A 22157-nucleotide genomic window follows, 5' to 3' on the forward strand; every position below is an offset into this window, starting at 1 on the left:
TTAAGATAATTGAACCTAAGAATTGATTACCTGATTGCACAAATGGATCAATGGAATAGAAGTTTGATCTGCATTTAATACAAGACAAACTTTAAATCATAAATAAGACATTTTTTTACCCATTGAAAATTAATTAATGTAAAAAAAAAGGTAGTAAAAGAGCGACAAACATGGGAAAATAGGAAGCATGTACATTTCATAATTTCACCAAGGTAATATTAACTGTTTAACTGAAAAACTAACTGTCACTTACAGAGCTCAATAGCTCCTTCTCAGATATGCACACAACTAAAAAAAGTTGCCTATGCAAGTTTGAACTAAGATACACAATATATTTTTACTAGCTTAGTCATACAACTAATATGCCAAGTGGCTCATCACAGACTACTATTAGCTGATGTTTAATAGCAGGTGATTTTGGTACCATGCTCTTTCAAGTGTGTCCATGGCCTAAGGTGGACCTACCAGTAAGAGAAGATATAACATTTCAGAATGCATTGTGAAGAATGCTAATTGCTGAAATATAAAGCTGATATTTTGGTGTCAGCAGTTTTCGTCACATTCCTGATACAAGCATTCAGATAATAGTCTGCCAATTAGCCACAACCTTAGCTGCACATTTATTCTGGGTCACTGGTCCAGAAGGTATTAGACAGAGGATCGGATCACCAACCAGGCAAACAGGATTTTATATAACCAGGTCAGCAATGGCAATTTAAATAATCTCTCAGTAAAAACTCCTATTTAGGGAAGCATGGATTTAGTAACTGAAACAAAAACATAATTGTTTCTTACTTCTTCCACAATTTTCTCTGTTAAAAAGGAAAAAGAAATGTTATGGAAAACAAGTTCTAAATATGATGAATGACTAATGAAAAAATGATCTATAAAACGGTGTTTGCCTTCCAGAAATGCTTATGATGAGCTGTAAAATGTTGTGCTTGGTGTAATCAACAATTACATTGTTTGCCAATCTCAAACAGAAAAAAAAGCCTTGATTATCTTAAATTACCAGAGAGTTCCAGCTTCATGGGTGTGTTCCAGGGAAGATGCTTATCTTGTGTGATGATTGTTTTGTCAATATAGTGCACAGGTTTTGAGTCTAATTATTCTGTAAAATGGGGCAGGAAATCAATATGCTAACATTAACAACTTTAGTCCTAAACATAAAATTAAATACACCATGGGGGTGCAAATACCTGGTGTTAAATTCATGCATTGTATATTTCTTGGGATACATAACCAACACGATTTTTGTCATTTGCTAAAGGATAAGGCATGTTGAATAAAACACTGCCCAGTTACCAACACCCTACTACTACTAAACCCAGCTATACATCTCCTCTTCCTAATCATCAAGACAGACAATACCACTTAAGGACTGATTTTGAACTTTCATGTGGTGTGGAACCCCAATACAAGGACAACTTTTGTTTTGGAAAAAGGTAGATTAGACCCTTCGGTCAATTCTTTTATTGCTGGCCTGATTTCTTTCCTTGTTGGAAAGAAAACTGTACCTGAGAAACTGCAGTAAAATACCTCCCTGCTTCTGCTTACTTTATGCTGTGGATCCGTGATTTCAGAACCTGCTTTACTTTTTTTGAATATTACCCTGACAGTCTTCAGACCAATAGGAGGCAAGCAAACCCTTGGCTTTATCAAAACATGTTAAGTCAGTACCAGATAAAAGACCAGATGCAGGGAGATCACAGGCTATCCTAGAGACTTGTGCATTGTCCTATGTTAGTTTTTTTTAGCTGATCCACAGTTGTGGTTCTCTTTTTTTTTTTTATCCCACATTTGGACATATGGCACCCCAACTTTTCATACCATAAAAAAATGTTTAAAAAATGAAGTAAAACTAAAGTATAAAAGAATTCAATCAGGCAGGGTATTATTAAGGGACAGGTGTTATCCCTTCTGCAATAATCCCTCTTACCTGCCTGATTACTCCATGGAACTGTCAATGCATGCACTGCTCAGCATTAGACTTTATCCTAAACTTTACTACGCCCTGAGACGTCTCTGCTGCCTGCTCCTTGGAACTGTGCCAGATGTCCACGGGTGCTGCAAGAGGAAGACTGGCCTGTGTGTGGAGGTAAGTATAATTTTTAAAAACCTGTAATTTTTGAAAATCTGGAACTCCTCGGGTCCTGAGGATGCCGGATTTTTTAATGTCAACTGTATGTGATATTTCACCAATTTATAAAACTAAATCTCTTTGGTGTTAACTACTGCAGCCCCATACAGTGCATCATACTGTAAATGCATCATATGATTGATTTGTCTTATTTTTAGGGGAATAATTTTGGCAACAATAGGCATACTTTCTCTACTTAAAGCGTACCTAAACTCAACATTTTTACTTTACATGGAAGAGTAGACAACCTTTCAATTTTTTTTTTTTTATTTGTCAAGTGCAGCGACAATCACAACCTAATGGGAGCGCAGAGCCTCCTGGGATACCTACATCATTCCTCCTCCCCGGAGGAATGATGTAGGTATCCCAGGAGGCTCTGTCTTTCTACTGTCTTTGACTGCTCTTTCTGTGCATCTTGAGCATGCGCACAAGGGGCATCTTTTTTCTCCAACGGGAAAGAAATGCTGATCTCACGCATGCGCAATGAGATCAGCTCTCTGTTTTTTCCCCCTTCACAATGGCTATGTCACCCGATGCACCTATGCGAGATCAGCTGATGTACCAAGAAGACAGAAGATGGAGGCACCCAGCACTTCCCTCATGCCTGGAAGAAGCGGAGATCCAGGACGACGCGGGACCAGATAGTGGGAAGGACCAGTGCCATTGAGGGATCTGGGCAATTAAAGGTAAGTGTAGAATTTTTTTAATTTAGTTTAGTTTTCCTTTAATATTAGCAAAATGTTCCATTTTCTATTATCGTGGTAATTGTGTTGTTGTTATTACATCTATGCATATCAGTTTATGTGGTTGTTTGTCTGATTTTTAGGGACTTGGAAATTTCTGGATACCCGACAGCTCTTACAGAATGCTATGATAGTCATTCCGTCACTGGCTGCAACATGCTGGATGATTCGGATCACTGGGGCCAGGCTGTTATTTAAAAATCTGGAAGACCAGTCAGTGGCACGCCAACACATTTCTTTCTCTCTGCAGGACCTTGTGTTCTCTATCTGACTTTACACGCTCCCTCCATCTTTATTAAACTGTAAACATATTTTTTATTGTTTTATATTTTAGAATTTGTTTTACTATGTTCTGACAGATTCTTCATGGGAAGATATTTATTAAATGTCCCGCATATCAATTTTTATCATTTTTTTAAATATTCTATATTTCACCTCACTAGAAAAAAAAGGGGGGTTTTCTTATAAATCTGACAGGCTGAAAAATTTACAATTTTTATGCATGTCAGACCAAATTCAAAACAGCTATCAGCCCAATTTAAACCAAAGATTCCAACTTGTTTGAATAGCTCCTATCGTCATTGCAGGGGTTTGAGATGTTACCATGGTAACTGGGGCCTGCCATACTAAATCTGAATCAAAACCCCCTGAGCTGTCACTCAGATATGGAAGTAAAAACCACAAGACAAAAATGGGAGCAATCCGAATAATGACTTGTCTTGGTTAAGTTATTTCATCTAAAAATACTCAATTTCTCATTTTCGAAACATTGCTTTTTTTCAAAGGTTCAAGAGGCAAAACTAAATAAAATATTATATAAGACAAAACCTGTATTTAAAAAAAATATATAAACTATACCTATTACTTTATTATAAAGATGGTCCATATACATTCTATATAAAAGCGGTAACCTATAGCAACCAATCAGAATCCATCCTGCACCAGTTCAGCAGAACTGCTATCTAATTACATTCAGAATAGTCAAGCTTAGCTAAAGGTTTATTTAGAATGCTCGTCATTTTTGGAGGAGAGACTTAAGGACCAAATCGCTATGAAAGGCAAACCAATAGAATCCAAAACCTGACTGATAAAATGCTACCACGAAATATATATACTTTTCTACCTTCATGACCACAGATCTTTGTGGCTGCAAAATTCCAAAACTTCAAAGAGAATAAACTCTACATGCAATGGGATATTAAGGTCCGATTATTACATATGTGGAAATAAATCATATCTCCAGAATTCACCAAGTGACCTCCCACCCTCCTCTAGAAATAAAGGGAGAAAACCTAATTTTTATTCACCTAAAGCCATTCCCACGTGACAACCCAGCGCCAAGCCTTCTTTTTACCTTGTTCACATTAGGCAGGGTGCTCCTTCTGGATATCTATATAGTTGCTGCGTGACATGAACACTTCATATTCAGGGACTGGGAGTGCAGGCTCCTAACAATTTCATTTCTGGTCAGATGAATCAGTCAAGCAAGAAATTGGAAGCAGTTTTGCTCTTTTACTGTGCTGTCTCTTCCGATAACCCATAATACTTCGGGAATCCTTTGTCATATATTAATTTTTCTTTTGGAGTCTCCAGTGCAGACTGAACAATGAAACAGAATTAGTACTCAAATGATTCTCTCTTCACTACCATATTCTGTCTGCAAGAACCGATTGTTAAGATGACCGCACTGTGCAATGCAAAAAAATTGCCCTACCCTCTTTGCCTGACATCCCTTAAAACACGCTAAAGTACAGACATCGTCAAACAACACTGGGGGGTGTCACCGACGTAGACATTGTGAGGGATCAGGATCAAATGGTAGGATGGCATAGAGGCAACTCCACGCATCAACTTCACTTTAGGGCTCCTGCCCTCTTTTATTAGGCAAAAATAGTAAAAGGCATAAGACAAAAAGTCTATAAACAAAATATTCAGCATGCTGGCTACCATAAGTAAATGTTTTTCAATTGCAGCAACAGACTGACTTACCCAGTCCAGTCTCATCCAGTCCAACCTACAGCCACACATCTACTGCCAGTCCAACCTACAGCCACACATCTACTGCCCATCATAATGTGTGCTAAATAGACCTTAGGAAAATGTGGACCTGGAATTGGGAATCCACCCCACCTTACTCTTGCAGGTTCCCAGTAAAAACCAGCCCCAGAAAAAAAATTTTGAATAACCAGCAGAGAAGCCTACAAGTTCCTTGCAGACAGCTAAGTGTTGGTTTTACCTCAAATGGTATATCTGAGACACCTATGTACACATATCCATCCAGCAATCCGCCTAGTAAGAGAAGTGACCTCTTTGTTATCTAGAATGTGTTAGGGATTACAGAAAACTAGTAAAAAAAAACAATTTGATGAACTTTAGGTTTACTTTACCACATAACTGAAATAAATGTTTATATTTTGTGCACGCCTGGATTAGGTTTTCAAACAAACCCAAAATGAGGTTAATACAAGAGAAAACCGTTTGGGACTACTTTCTAAAAAACTAGCAATCTCTGGCTTCAATACTTAAAAAAAAAACAGGCTCATAACATGTATGCAGGAAATGGAAGTTCAGAAGCCACTGATTTTTACACTTGGCAAGGCAGCCAGGAAACTAGTAATTACAATAGCTTAGCACTAGTGACCACTGTATTTCTCAGATTTCTTTGTGAGCACAGACATATAGGATCAGTCGAACGTGCAGTCTTAATGCAATGACTTGGAACTGAGTCAGTCAGCCAGCTGTCACATAAATATGTATGCTCGGCTCACTCAAGTGTACTTGTTTATGTAAATGGAACAAGGAGGTAGCAGAAAGATGGAATGTAAGGGGGTACTCCCATGAATCCTACCCCTCATGACAGTCAGATAAGAAATATCTTCTTCTGTCCAGCTGATGAACATTTCTGGTTTATAACTGGCTTTGTTTATTTAACCCAAAAGAGAATTTATTTTATTTTTTAGCTTTAAATAAAAACCAATATTTTTTGGTTAAGTCACTTAAACTATCACCATCTTTATTAAAAATGTATCATCCAAACATTAGACTTATTCTCTTGACTGATTATTACTGGCCCCTAATCCAGTCAGATGAACAGTTTCAGATGTATATCTTTCTTACAAAGTGAATCTGGAATACAAGGTAAGACCTTCTGGCAGATGGAGGAAGCATTTCCTGGATAGGACATCCGCTGATCAGATTTCTGTAGAGCTTGGTCAATAATGCCCTCTGCTATGTACAGGCAAATTACATTAAAGATTTATAATTATGACTATTATTTCACCAATGCATTCTTTCAAATGGAGGCAGATCTGCACCATATGCTGTGGGTTTGCCCTTATGTTAGACATTTTTGGAGGACTGAAGTTTCTTAGGCCCTGAGACATTTGGTAAATTGTCGGTCTTTAACACCTACTTGGGTTATTTATGGAGAGATGACCCTGCAAGGGATGGAACTTACTAAAGGGTGTAGCAAACTTTTGTGTATCATATATTTGGTAGCTAGGAAAACTATTGTGCAGAATTGGATAAGCCTGCATCCTCCCACTATGGTCTTATTTAAAGACAAATTATGGTTTGTTTTTCATTTGGAGGGGGTGGAAGCTTCTTTGGAGAAGGAATTGCATGTCAATTGGGTTTTTGGGGTGTTGCCATCATGCCAATCAACATTTGACCAAACTGCATGGTATGCCTACTATTTACTAGATAATGATCCTCTGGTCACGTACTGAAGCTTTCCACATCTTGTTGTTCTGTTCCCTTTCTAAATGATATTCTTTATACAACCTAATCCTATATGTAATGTTTAATCTATTGCCTGTAATATTGTTGTATTTTGTTGTTTTCTGTAAGTACCTATTTCCTTTTTGAAAAATAAAATAAAAAACTGTCACCATCCACACTGCAGAACTGTACCTTTTTAATGCCAGACATTGATATGACAAAGAATAATGCAGAGATGTTTTAAGAAGACTTAATTCATTGGTGGAATTTTCTGGAAGAATAGGCTTGGAAATAGAATTCAAGAAAAAAGCTTTTAGATCAAGTGTGAAGCAGTTTAATGTACAGGTAGTGTCTCCTCGCAATGGGTGGCCGGTAAAAGAGCTTGGTAGATTTAAGAAATTTGCCTGCTGCTGTGAAAAGTGCTGGACATGAATTTTTATTTTTATCTCCAAAAAGCTTTACTGGTTAAAAAAAAAAAAAAAAAAAAAATGAAAGATGACACAGATGTTTTTCCTAGTCACTGGTTCTACTTGTATTATTTTAAAGCAGCCATTCTCAACAATATTACCTTAGACGGACCCTTGAAATAATACAATTTTAGGTTACAGGGAAACCCCACATAAAAATTACATCCTAATACTTTACTGGTTGCAACAGAAATAAAACACATTTGTGTCTATTCATGAAGAAGTGAATCTGACATTCACTAAAACATCCCCTGGTTAGTAAATGTCAGATTAGTTGCCTTACAAATAGACCTGATAGTAATATCATAAGAAAATGGCTGACAAAATTGTGGTCCTCCCTTACTTTGGTGGTCAGCGTAGCGCCTTCCTTTATTGGCAGTCAAAAGCCACTTTAGGTTAGTGTCCAGTGAAGAAGTTCCCCTTTTACTGGTGGTAAGTGTGGTGCCTCCTAAAATGTGTTCAATGGAGAAGTCCCCTTTAACACTAGTAGTAGGTATGGTGCCTCCCTTGAAAAGTCACCCTTGGATTGGATTGTAGAAATTGCTCCCTACATTACTGATTACAACACTACCTTAAGTATTTTGGCACTCAATGAAGAAAAGCCCTTTTAGTTAAGTGTTTAGAGGGGAAGTGCATCCTTGAACTGTGGGTAGGTGTTATGGTGATTAGTAGTCAATGGAGGAATCCTCCTTATGTTAGTAGTCATTGCTTAAATTCTTCCTTATATTAGAGGTCACTCTAGTACCTCCCTACATTGGCAGTTAATGAAGAAAACCCCTCTTAGATTAGTGTCAAAAGGAGATGTACCCTCTTGTGCTGCTGGTCAATTTAAGAAAAGAAATACAAAAAGCTGTGCATTTTTCTTACCCTTTAAAGAAGGACTATGGATCCAAATATGCATTGATGCAAAAAATCAAAGAATTAACCAGTATCACACAAATCGAGATCAAAGGGATTAACAGATGCATGGCCGCGAAGCACATTACGCTTGACACACTGTAATTCTACACATAAATCATGTTAGCATGCTGATCTGCTCATGCGCAACACACAATAACATGGGAAATAATACTCTACATTCACAGAAAAAAAGTATGTCTGCAAAACACAGTAAATTATGACCCCCAAAAAATCTATAATATACACAATACCTGCACAAAATATTTGCAGGCAACTACTGATGACGTGAGAGTATTGGAAATTCCCAATGACTGAGATAAAATTGTCTATTTCAAATCTAGAGGGATGCATTATGAGGGAAAAAAAGTCAGATGTTTACAGATTGATGTGTAGTTCACCCCTTTGCCCTCAGTACCCCCATAATAGATAGAAAATGTTTAAACATTCTCAGTGGCCAATAAAAGGACAAGAAGACTATTATGTCCTTTCACTTGCAAATCACTAGAATTTACCTCTGCTCTTCCATAAACAGGATAGCGAAGGTGAAAAATCCTTCATAATATGACTATCATAATATTTTTAATATTTATTAAAAGACCCCCCTTTTAGTAGAAGATAGGGTGATGTAAAATTATACATTACATATGTTTTAAAATTACCTTTTAGTATTTGACATCACTCATGAAACACAATTTAGGGTAATTTTACCTTGGGGCATTGGGCAATTCTGATGAGGGAACTTTCCGTAATTTTGAGCACTTCATAAAAAGTATATTCAATTATAATTAAATGACCATGCCTTCCCACACTGCCTCTGGCATTCTTGTCTTCATTAAACTATTTATCAGTGCTCCACACATTTACTGTAGGAGAAAGTGATTCCAGTCCATGTCTGTGTAGGTGACACTATTACCAAAACTGTATTTCTTTCTTTATGGAAGACAGTAATCTCTATAATAGATCCCACACCAGTGTAAGCACTAGCAGCAGCTTATGTATAATGTAAGAGCTACAGTATTTGTGTGAACATGGAGTTAACATAGACACTGCTGCTGCAATTATAATGGCTACACACTGGCAGTGGCAAACAACTTTGTATACTATGCTGTCAAGGTGTAAAATTAAAGTTAAACTCCAGCTTTTGATTTTTTTATTTCAAGTTTTTGGTACAAATGTTTTTTAAATAAAAAAAGAGTCAGCTGGTTGACTATGCAGCGAGGCTAAAGCTTTATACTAAATAAACAGTTTTTAAATATTTTTTCACACTTTACCGGGTATTACAGTTGTGTATTTACCTATTTCCCCCTCCAGTTCTGTACAACCTTCCCAATCTACACAAATACAAATGTTTGCTAAGCTATGTCTAAGCTACTTAAATAACCACTTCCATTATAAGGATACATGATCCGGCAGGTCATTATTGCAGAAAGGGGCAGGTCATGTCCCTACTAAAATAATCCCTCCTAACTGCCTGATCACTCTAGGTTTCTGTCCCAAAATCTGAGCTGTGCATGCACAGCATCAGCTTTGGTTGCTGGCATACCTGGTATTACCGGCTTATTCAGCACGTGCCACGAATGAATGAACTCCTGCGTTCCATGCGCTGGAGTTACGTCATCCTGACCAAGATGGCCAAAGATCGTAGAGGAAGTAAATAAGAAGATGGTAGTGCTCTTTGAGGAAATGAGGACACGAGAGTAACTTATTAATTATGTAATATACTACATAAATGGGAAACCAACTGGCATATAATTGAAATCCATTCTAAGGAAGTACTCTTTAGGTCTTCACTGTGCAAAGCAAAAGAGCAGACAAAACTTTCTTCTGTGGTGCTCACTTGTTAGTAATCCCAATGGAAAACACAACAGACACTGCCAGTATTTAAAATGTTCAGATCAGCACACTGCTATGCTAAACCAACCAAATGCTTACCCACAACATAGATAGTTCCGAATCTTAATGGCATCTAAAATACATGCCTGGTTTTATTTATTGGAAAGATGGACATATGAAACAATAAAACCTTTTAGATAGAACCTTCCAGGATAGATATATATGGTAGCTATCCTTGCAAACTTTTTCCGGGACTGACATATTTACCCTAGCTTCATGGCTGTAATAGCCTATTTATATACCTGGAGCACCAGGTCCTCCTTTCACTACCTTACTAGACAGAAATAATTGCAACGAAGCGAGGATAGGTGTGTGTACCTAAAAATTGCAAGCAGGCAGTTAATTTTTTTGAATAAAGGACATGACCTTGTTCTCTTCTGCAAGCCTGTTTGCTTGCAGTTTTTTTATCTTTTAAGTTTAGTTCTGCTTTAAATGATTGATAATTTGTAAAAGTAATATAATTCTCAAAAACACACATTTTAATGCATTCTTAAGAAGCACATTCCATAGCACAAATGACTGAAATCATAAAATATTAATGTTATATGAATATTAATTCATGATTCTTTTCAATTTAAGTATGCCTTGAGCTAGTGGTTTCAAGGCTGGCATTTTGCCACAAGATAACAGGGTGAATGCTGAACTATTGATGTTTGATCCCATGAACTGTCCTGCTCTGACGTAATACTTGTACTTATTGAGTCAGGTCACGCAAGTAAATCATAGTACTGGAATTACATGGTCTCTGCTTCAAATGAATTAATCTTTTACAGTTAGGCCAGCAGAACATTTTGTCTACATGCAATAGGAAACACAACTCTGTAAGCTGCAGAACAGATGCAAATGAAAAATTAACAATAAAATAAGGCAGATGTAATTTATAGAGCCTGATTAGTAAATGAAATTGCTTCTGTTAAGTAAAATAATATACTTAAGGTTATTTCAAAGGGGTGAAACTAAACTGCATGCAATAAATTATATGTGTGGTCTTGTTAAAGGAGCAGTGAACACTTAAATGGCATCTAAAACATGGAGGTTGTAAAGCAATATAAATCCACAGTGTCCTTCTTTTGTCTACACTTTGAATGTTAGTCATTCAGGAAGGTGGTAATTGCAGAAAAGTACATGTGATGTAAAAAAGGAATATGTAAGGAAAAATGAATATGTAAAAAAGCTGAGCTGTGGATATTTATGACTAGTTCTAACTGCAATAGCCACTAAATCGTAATGCTACCTAGACTGCTGACTTTCATTGTGGTCACTTACCACTACTTTCTAAAGTGGCAATCAGTAGCAAAAGTGTTTTGGAAAAAAAAAACACTTTCCTCTATAGCATTCACCACTTTAAAAGTGGCATACTACATGGGCCCTTTTAAAGTGATGTTTAGGATGATAAATATGGTGATTGCCACTACAATGTTGATAAATTGTAGTATGGTATGGTATTAGTAGTATGATAAAAAAAGGCTGCCAATTTGATCAAATAATGGCACTTTTTATGCCCTAGAAATTTTGTTTTGGGTAGAACAGGGAAAGGTTTAATACTTCAACAAGTATGTATTTAAATAAAAAAAAAAAAAACAGAAAGAAGCTGTTCCTCGATTTTATTTTTAATGCATTTTGTGTTTTGCCAGGAGATACTTTTTACAGACTGCAAACTTACAAGCTCCAGCAACAATGAATTGGCCAAACTAAGATGAATACCCAAGAGAGCATCAATTTGTTACTTTGCCTTTTGAGTTCTATATTATGCAAAACTCATTCTCATTTTTCGACGTGATCGCTTTTCTTCCTGATCATCCAGGAATTTGCTGCCCTCGTACCCTCACAATGAATGCAAATAATTAGTGTCTATTCATGCGTATTCATCCACCTATCAGGCACTGAGTGGGAATGCCAGATTAGCGATATGACATTACCCATGTCTGCGGATTGACAGCTGGGCACCTGAAGAAAGGGGTGGGATCAGTGCGGTGACTGACAGCGCCTTTCAATCCCCTGACACCCATTCTCTGTATGCTCACATTTATCTGTCAGTTGCTTCCAGCTTAAACAAGCTGCACATTTTTTTTAAAAAGCAGCAATGCTTAGTTTATATGGCTTGAAATGGAAAGTATATGAGAACGTAATGTATTACAGTAAGCTATATATTTTAAACATATGCATTATGAAAATGCTCATTGCCTGGCTGCCATGATGACCTCCTCATCTTACTTCATTTTATTTTATTTTTTTTTTTGTCTTTTAGTCTTTTCTAATCTGCATACTTGCTCTGGGGTCAGTGACCTAAAAAATAATGAAGTCCCTGGATCAGCATAACAGCTAAATAACTAGAATATTCAGGAACTCAGTGATGGTGGCTCCTGTATTTCTCTTATGACAAAATACTTTAACCCTGTCCTCCAAATATAATAAATTCTAAAATATATATTTATCTATTTGATATCATAAATCACAAAAACTTCTCAAAATTAATGCAGTTTACTAAAGCCTATATAAGTAGCATACAGTTGCTGAAAATTTCAGTTGCTAAAAAATCCTATAAGGGCCGACACTTGCACTGCGACTGTGATTTGTACACTTTCAGACAAACATGCCATATACCCGGAGTCCTTTAATTTACACTATACATCAAAGCAGTTATTAATATACTTTGTATTCTTTACAAGCTGACAGCCCACTTTAGATACTGACTGGTTACCTGGTTTTTATTTATGCAGCAAAAAATGTTATGGTACATACGTATTGCTGACCTTGATACGCATAAGCCTTTAAGTATAGCTTTTTTTATCATAGTGGTGTTTCTTAAGAGACACACAATTTCTATTTGTTATTCTTCAACTTCTTTGTAATACATTCTTTTCTTGCAAATCTTACATCTAAAAACAAAACAGAAGACCTAGGGAAGTAGCCCTTGACTTATTTATTGCAGAATTTTGTGTCTTGGCTGAGGTTGTTTTTTAGGCAATAGAATAGACTTGACAGGAGCCTCAGTTGTGTGCACAGTGCTGCTGGAGAAATGTATTATTCCATAATAAATTTCTCATTTTATGTATTCCTACTTGCTTTCCCTTAAAAAATGCTGGCACAACCCTTGGCAAAAGAACCACAACAACAAAAGTTCTCACATCTACCTCACAGGAGCATACATGTGATTGTCTTCAAAAAGCATTTTTCTGTTCACTGGCTATAGACAGGGCATTGTGGAGGGTGGCATATTAGGTAATTGCTTTAGACCCAAGCTTTGATGAGTCTGTTGCCTTACCTGGTGCTGTCACAATATGATTTGATTGTTTTTTTCTGGTTTATTTATCTGTTTATATTTGACATTTTCCCTGTTTCCCCTTCTGTTTTCTATTAGGTCATACAGTACCCAGTATCCACTACTATTGTCATCCTGCTGCTGGTCAGTGCTATTCCTGCCCATAAAAATCATAGCAAGGATTTTAGATGGGGATTATTTGTACCTCTTAAGCTGCGTACACACTTGCAATTTTTGTCGTTGGAAAGGATCTTTCACGATCCTTTCCAACGACAAGGGCCTGCATGATGCATGAACGCTGCTGTACATACAGCACCGTTCATGCTCTATGGAGAGGGGAGGGGGAGAGCGACGGAGCGGCACCCTGCTGCGCGCTCTCCCCCTTCCCTTTCATTAGGATCGGCTGTCGTCCATCGTCCGTGGATCCGGCAGGTCGGTCGTCCGGACGATGGACGACCTTAAGAAAACTTAAGAAAACCCATAAAAGTATGCCTTGAAATATACTAATCTGGAATAACCTACACTGCATTCCACCACTAGATATTGGTAAATTGGCACTGCCTGTGGATCTTGTCTAATCAGTAAGTTGCCATACTGTCCATACCGACTGGACCTCATAAAGTGATATCTAATACAAGACAGGAGCCATGAGATGGGTATAAGATGTGATATATGCAAGGGCTGAGTGTACGTGTGTATGTGCTAATTGTCTTAGGGGGGTATTATGGGGGTGTAGTGGGTTTATTTGGGGTGTGCTTTGGGCACATGGTTTGGAGTTCTGAATCTACCAGATTGCCTGATGAAGATTGGAATTAGTAGACTGTGCTGGGCATTTAAGGTGCCTTTTTCTGCTCTGCCTTTATGGCCAAATAAAAGGAAAATAAAAATGGAAAATAAAAGGCTATCTCCAAACAATGTCATGATTATAGCAGCAACTGAACATACGAAAACCCACCTTTCTCAAAAGATGTGCACTGCATGCCAGATGGGGAACGAAAGGAAAACTATTTGTTAGAAATTAGCATAAAATACCTAAAACAGCATTCAAATATGAAGTCACATGAAGAAATGTATTATCAGTCACTTCATGTGGAAGTTTCTTTTGCTGTAATAAATGCTTGGGCACATCATTGCAGTGAGTGAAAGCCCTTAAGGTGTGGGGAAAAAAGCTGTGTGACTTCAGAGTTTATGTTCTGAGCTTTATGAAGTAGATGAAGGAGTTGCTTGGAGGACTATCTGCAAGGAAGGATAGTTAATACAATTTTTTGCTATCTCCATAGCTGGCCTGAAGGACCCAAATACATATTGTGACAAGTAATATTGTATAATGAGTGGATGTCATGTTCTCAATGCAGGGATACATAAACTGGTTATCACTAGTACACAATTTTTATCCAGTAGAGTATTATGTCAGGTTGACCCATTATGAGTGAGTTATACAAATTATTATGAAAGATATTTCTACTACTTCTGCTAAAAACATTAGAACATCGTATGCACTACATTATCCTTACAACTCACCCTGTTCTACCTATTACATTATACAGTGTCATGAGATAATAGCCCAATACCAATCAAAAAGGGCAAAAGAACAAAAAAAGAAGTTTTCTCATTGCGCAATTGTTAGCACTTTACTTGTGTTCTTACTATATAACTGGTAGTTTTGTGCAATGCTTACTTGAATAATTCATGCATATAAGTTTCAGTTTAAACCCCAAATATAAAAATACTTTTTTTTCCAAGTGTAACTTTGGTTTCTATTCATATCCTAGTCTAATGATTTTTTTCAAAGGTAAGAATGATATGAATATAAAAATAAAGATGAATAAATAATTCTAACAAAAGTATGGTCGTTTATTCAACAGTAGCAGGATAAAAAGGAAAATAAAAATTGTGTGGGCAAAAAAGAGTCAGTGTATACCTGTTGAAAATGTTTAATATTAGTATACTGAATACACTGATCACAGATAGAATACATATGAATATTTTATGTTAGTGTGGCAGTCAGCCTGCTATTACCTATTTATGAACTCATTACGAATGTGTTAAAATGCTCCCCCAACACACGTCAGCTCATTGGCAGACCCCCAATTCCCCTTGCAAATTGCTCTCACAACTTATGGGAAGTGAACTGGCATGTAATTAGGTAGCAATCTAACAAAAGTATATACAATCCTCCACATGGAGTTACTGAATGCTTTGGAATAAAGATAAACTGCAGGGAAAATTAAAAATTACCCTTGCTGTAGGGGTCTCTTAAAGCGGAACTAAAACTAATTTTTAAAAAATAAGAGCAGTCACATTCTTTATTGCAAAAACGACAGGCCATACCCCTATTGCAATAAAGCAAACTTACCTGCCTTCTCCCAATCCTCAGTATACTGGACACGGAGTTGTGTTTGCATGATACCTGGCCGATGCAAATCAATGAACTGCATGTTACGTCACTCTGGCCTGGCCTATCAAGAAGGCCAAAGATAGTGAAAGCAGAACTGGACTGGTTGAGGGTTCTATGCTGTGAGAGTAGATGTTCCAAATGAATTATGAAGAGGCAGGTAAGTTTTTTTTTTAGTCCCTTCAGTAATAAAGAACCTGCCTTCTTGCAATCCTTTACATTTAGGTTTAGGTACACTTTAAAAGTCACTTTATCTCACTCACACATGACCAGCTTGGTCCACCAGTCTAATTGACTGGCTTTGCAAAGGACGTCTCACTGTAAGGGTCATTTTTAAATTTGCCTGGAGTGCTGCTTAATTGTATATTTTCCACAACTTAAAATCCAAAACTTTAAAAAAGCTTATGAAGCTGGATTGGTTTGACTTGCTGCAGCTGTGATTGACAGACACTTGTCTTCAAACAACAGAAAATGCAACTCAATCCAAAGGGATTTCCATTTTTCAAGGAGAAGTTTTAACTTCTCTAAATTCATGTGACATGCAAATATTGAAACTTTCTAACATTTCTAAAGGTAATCCCAGAATGACAAGTCATGTTTTGATCCACGCTAAATAGGCTATATATGCCCTTGTTTTGAACATTTTTAGCCATTAAACCCAAACCCTGGATGGTCCTAGAAAATCCTAGGTGGCTGGGATGCCTGTGCTCCTGCCATGTACACAATAAATTATTCAGAATTGTATTTTGGTGCCTCACCCTTTTTACATGATTTACTAAGTATTAACATGAGCAAAAATGTATTTTGTTATAATATTGCCACTTTCTATATCCTACAGTTCAAAATGAAAATTCCATTAATTTACCATAGATCCATACTTGCAGATGCCAAACCCCAGATGCTTTTCCAATCATAACAGCCTGATTATTTTACCATTTCATCTCTTGTAGCCTTACACACCAATAACCAATAACTTTATCATTGCTCAGGACAAAAAAGTAACGAGGGTGCAAACAAGGCTTACCCGCCTGTACAGAGTCATTTTAATCAGGGTACACTGAGCTGTGCATGGAAGAGGACTATATGATGTAATTAAATCAAAGTGTGCTTTAACAAAATATTAGTTTAAGAATGTGCACACTTATGCAATCAGCCTAATATACTTTTTGTTATATTTTTCCTCTTAACAGATTGGTTTGTTTTTTATTCCTACATTTTACCTTTTTGGGGGCACCATGTAAAGCATTTAAATGAAACTAAAGCCCCACTTTATAAATTAAAGATCCAGAAAAGAGACAGAGGCTTCTTCAATAATAAATAACACATCATACCTGCCCGATTGCGTCACAACAATGTGAAAAGGCTGAGCTGCGGAGGTGGGTGAACTCCCACGTTATGTCACCCCTGCATGGTCAATCAAGATGGCCTAAGATCATCTAAAGACCTTTAAATTCACCCATGACACTTGTAGTTTTGAATAGTTAGACATATGTTCAGTTCATTTTTATGTACAGATCCTTCCGAGGGTATGTACATAAAAAAATAAAACAAGTGCTGTCGTGAAATAGGCAAGTGTGACAAATAATGCATATGTATTCAGACAAACTGATTTAATCCACACAGTTGAAAAACTTTACAAAAAGAAATATCAGCAGCACATCCCAGGGAACTCACACCATCTGTGCCAGTACAAGGACAAGGTCAGGATACCACCTTCAAATAATTTACAACTCTCTTACCAGAACACTATGCCATCCACACACCACAGAACAGACAGACCTGGCACCCACTACGCATTTAATGTCAAAATTAATGAAGACGAAAACCAAACGACAATGACAATTTCTTACATCAACAAAGCACTATTTCAAGTTGGGGTTCACATCATAGATGCCAGGATGTATGACTCAAGGAGTGTTCTGTAAATCTATCATTTTTAACTAAATGAATGCCAATTGCACTCAAAATGAATGCTAAGCATACGCAAAAATAAGAACATTTTTAAGATATATTGCTTTACAGTCTTCCATTGGTAGGGTTCCTGCACCTGGGTGTCAAACTATACCAACGTTCTTAACTTGTTACAATTATACTCCACTCTTGCCATTGTATTTTTAATTTGTTAACTTAGAGAGAAACCACAGAAATAATGCTGCATTACTTGGTTTCATAATAGCTTGTGTGTGGGACAAGGTTGGAAATTTGATAGAGATAGACATAGAGTGCTAATTATATATTATTAATATTATATAATATGCTGGTAGGTGATTCATACCATATATTTCTACTTAGCTCAGAGTGTGTGCTCCCCATATACACGGCCATTTATGAACAAAACCACAATTTTTAATCTTTGTATATTTGAACTTGTTTTCTTGTACCACTGATGTTTGGCACCTCTCCATGGCTTAATTATTAGGCCCCGAGTCATGCATATGTGCAGCCATGATTAGAGACCGCTGTTTTGTCGTTTGTTTGTCATTTTTTACCTGTAACTACAGATAGTTCATCTGGGATTCATTACCATCTGCTGCTGATCTGTAGCTGCAGGAACTGAAGCCATGCTGATAAGCAGACAAGATAGAACTCAACTCTCTACTACAGAACATAAACAATAAAGAAGTACAGAAACAAAATCCTCCAGTGAAAAGATCAGTGAAATATATTGTCAGAAAGGTGCTTACATCAGTCACTCAGTGGTATATGTGGATAAAACAAAATAGATGAACGCTGATCAAATCCAAAACCCCACACTCTAACATAAGATAACCCCATCCTTATTGAACCTGATATATGATGCTTCATCATATGTAACTAGGGAGATTTCAAAATATGTCTCTTGCTGGGTGAGGATGAAAGAAGTGAAGAAAATGTATTTAAACCCCAACACATCATATGTTGCAGACTACTACTCTTTATATATGGTAGCTGTATATGTTTTTTCCCAGGCTTATTTGTCCTTACTTTATATAGTATTTCAGCAAGATACAAACTTTCTGTCCTATGGTAGCTACATTGCATGTAGGGAGTCATAGGACCTGATGTATTAAAGTTCACCAAGGCTGGAGAGCATAAACTTTCATCAGTGAAGCTGGGTGATCCACCAAACCAGGTGGATCACCTGGGAGAACTTAAATAAATCAGGCCCGTTGACTCAACAAGCCATTTTCTCTTTATCTTCATTATATACGGAGGACGGGGGAACTAATACTTTACAGAAGGAAACTATTAATTGTGCAGTGTATGTTGTAGAACCTATTGTTGGAAATGACCAGGCACATGAAGACAATCTGAGAAAGGTCCAAATCCAGCCCTTTAGTAATCAGCAATAATAGCACTTGTGATCTTATGTCTGGTTAACAAAATTAGTTCATTTTCATTTTATTTTTGAAGCCCCAGATTCAAAAACAAAATTAACCAGTGATATTCATAGATCTAGATTAAACAGGTACATCGTTAGAAACAAAAATGTGTATATTTCTCAAGCGGTGGGTGATCTGAAAATATAAGCAGATCCTGGCAGGGTTAACATGTCTTGCTATCTGGGATGATAAATGATGAATATAACATGAACTTCTGGTGCCATCTAGTGGGAATATTACAATATTAGTGTTGAAGGGAAAATGTCAGTAATACATAAACACAAAAAAGTTGGGATCCAAAACAAGAAGTGACAATAAACTATGTCTTTACTGCTTGGATTAAGAAGGTAAACCCCAGAAAGTAGGGTAAGTAAAGTACTTTACTCTGTTGTTGCAAGTGCACTACTATGACTATGATCATCCTAAGTATGTCCATACTTTAATAATAAATTGTTAGATATATTATGGTTGTGATCTACACATTTCTTTGAACAGGCATAGCACATTAGCCAACTTTGCAACTTGCACTATTCTCTCCTGGTCATCTCTCTTTGACTGCCCGCTTTTAAATAAAACAACCAAGGAGTATTTTTGTATTGATCCAAGGTGGGAATTTCATCATCTAGTGCCCTTCAAAGGTGGAATGAGATAAGGGTCCCACCTTCTGACTTAGGTATTGTTGAAAAAACTAGTGAATTTGCAGTAATGATCAGGACAGTAGTTAGTATAGGCGTTGACTCTTGTGATTTATAGCCTGGTGATGTGTTAAAAGAGTCAAAGCAGATTTCCATTCTAGCTTGTGGGAACCTTCAGTTTTGACTTTATACCTCCAATATTTATGATGCAGAGTCGATATCACTAATCACTCAGAATTATATTGCACCGTGCTGTGCATGCTTTGGCCACTATAGTCAAATCTCACCCTAAAAGTCATCTTGTTCCTAAAGTGATCTCTTTAGATCTGAATATTAAATGAATTCTGTTTATATTTTGGTATCCCTGGTTCCTTTTTCCTCCCTAATCAGCTTGCACATGAAATTGCCAAATACATTTCTGTATTCACTGCATATTGATATCATCAATTGGTCTTTGTGCTTCTCTGTGCAATTTAGGCAGCTCATGGCTGAAATAGGATGTTATGGTAAGGCCATAACATATGGTATATGTGAATATTACTATCAATAATAGAAAAAACTGAAAAGTAAAAGGGGGAACCAGGGACAGAAGGTTTAAAGTGGTAAGGGCTAGATGATTCCGCATGGAAAATGGGTGGCACTATCTCACATTCAGCTTCGAAAGCACACTTGGAGAGCCTTATAATGTGTAGTGAAATAGTAGTAACTGTTTCAGTACAGGAGGTAAGCCCATAGAACTGTGAAAGATACAGTACATAGAAGGTTTAACTAAAGTCAAACTGAGCCCCTAACACTTATTCTTCACCTTAAAACTAACCTTATAACTCCCTAATTCCAGACCGACTAATAACCTTAATGATACCCTTATCACTAAATCCACTCTTCCTGAAGTATTATCACCTTGTATAAGAAGCATATGCTCAGACAACTAAAATCCCCGGTGTCAAAATCCGCATGCATCCAACTACAGGTGCAGAGGACAACTGATTTAAATAAGCCAATTAGTCAACCTAATTGGAATAGAATGTGTGGAAACTATTTGCACAGACTTTAGATAACAGTATCCTGATCAGATCTCAGTTGGCTGGCTTAGGTGATGATTTAACTTTATTTGGGTAGCAAACAACATTAGTTGTTAGGAAGCAAAGCAATTAGGAAATCTTTCCACACTGCCTAAGTTTTGCCCAGACCCAAAATTTGAACTAAATGTTAGGAGTAATTTAAAAGAAGGATTCCTGTTTAGGTTAAAAATTGTCCCGAGGACATTGTGATCATGTCCCATTTTTTTAATGTCTGTGGCTAGCTCTACACCTGGTGTGTAGAGGTGTGTTACTATCTTATATTTAGCCAGGAAGTTAATAATTAAATGCTAACCAGCTTATAAATGAGTCTGGAGAAACTGCTGTATCTACTGGTTTATTGATGGTTTTGTCTGAATTCACTTCCTTTATCTTGAAAACAGGAGAGTAGAATAACAACCTTTTATGAGTCCAATCTGTTATCATCATCTGTAAATGACACACAAGAAAAGTTCCAAAAAGCCTTCAATGTCAGCCCTGACCTCACTTTACCTAAATACTATAGCATAGCTCAGAGAAAAAGTTTTTACTAATATATGGTACCCCTGCTATACAAGACATGGCTATTTATAACTGTGTTATGGTGCACTGTGTGAAAACAGAAAAAATAAACAGATTTTATCCCCTATAAGTGGTACAAAACATCACAGATAATAATAGACTGGGGTTACCATGAAATGCTTTGTTGTCTGCCAAAAAGTGTCTGCAGTATTGCATGGGATGATTCTTCTCTGATTTGCGGGAGCTCATTTTTCTCATTTGTTGTACTCACATCCACATCTGTCTCCTAAAAACAAGAAGAAAACGTTTGACTACAACATATAACACCCAGCATTTAAACCTGGAATCTCAGTGGAATTACTAGGTTGTATGTAAAGTAAGCAAAAAAGGCTGCAATTTTAGTAAATAAAATATTTTTGAGTTACCCACTAAAACTTCACATTTCAAAGAGCAAATCAAAGAAACAAGTAGAAGCACTTATTTAGGTACAGAGGTCCAGGATAATGATACCCCCACCTCACACACACAAATATCCACTCACCTACCACCCCACACTAACTGACCACCAAACCCTATTTAACTCAGCACCCTATTTAACTTAAAGCACCAGTTGACACTCCAGCATCAAGTTTAGTTACCTCATTGGAGTGGTACTCTAGGGTAAGAAAAAAAAACCTGGTTGTATACTACTACAGAGCATGGAGAATACCTATAAAGAGCTAAACCTTACTTTTGCTTCTTACGCTGAGATTCACCACTCCCACTGATCAAACATTATAATACTGATAAAATGCTTGCAGCAATGACACATGTACATTTTAAGGCTTGGGAATTATCAGTATGAAATATCAGGAACTATAACTATGCCGTTACATATTTCACTCTGAAGTTGCATTGTCTGCTTCTATGGGCCATTTCAGGGCTTGGGCCAGTTCTGCTACAATGTCAACCCTGGTCTCAACCTCTCGTATTCAAGAGAAAAGGAGTGCTGCGGTCGTGGCAGATTGTAGTGCAGTTGCTAAAGGCGACATGCAATTTTGGACCATGCAGTTGTTAGTTG

General features: G+C 37.0%; 1 protein-coding gene across 5 annotated transcripts in view; it reads right to left on the minus strand.

The window, feature by feature from the left end:
- The window catches only part of PLCH1 (phospholipase C eta 1), a 135098-nt gene that overhangs the window by 97053 nt on the left and 15888 nt on the right, over nt 1-22157 (minus strand). For all 5 annotated transcript variants that reach the window (XM_072408003.1, XM_072408002.1, XM_072408001.1 and 2 more), the window contains exon 2: nt 21268-21383. In XM_072408003.1, coding sequence (XP_072264104.1) covers nt 21268-21355 — 88 coding nt within the window. In that variant the 5' untranslated portion in view covers nt 21356-21383. The remainder of the gene's footprint in view (nt 1-21267; nt 21384-22157) is intronic.

Source organism: Pyxicephalus adspersus, chromosome 4, assembly GCF_032062135.1.
Source record: "Pyxicephalus adspersus chromosome 4, UCB_Pads_2.0, whole genome shotgun sequence".
NCBI classification, from domain to species: domain Eukaryota; kingdom Metazoa; phylum Chordata; class Amphibia; order Anura; family Pyxicephalidae; genus Pyxicephalus; species Pyxicephalus adspersus.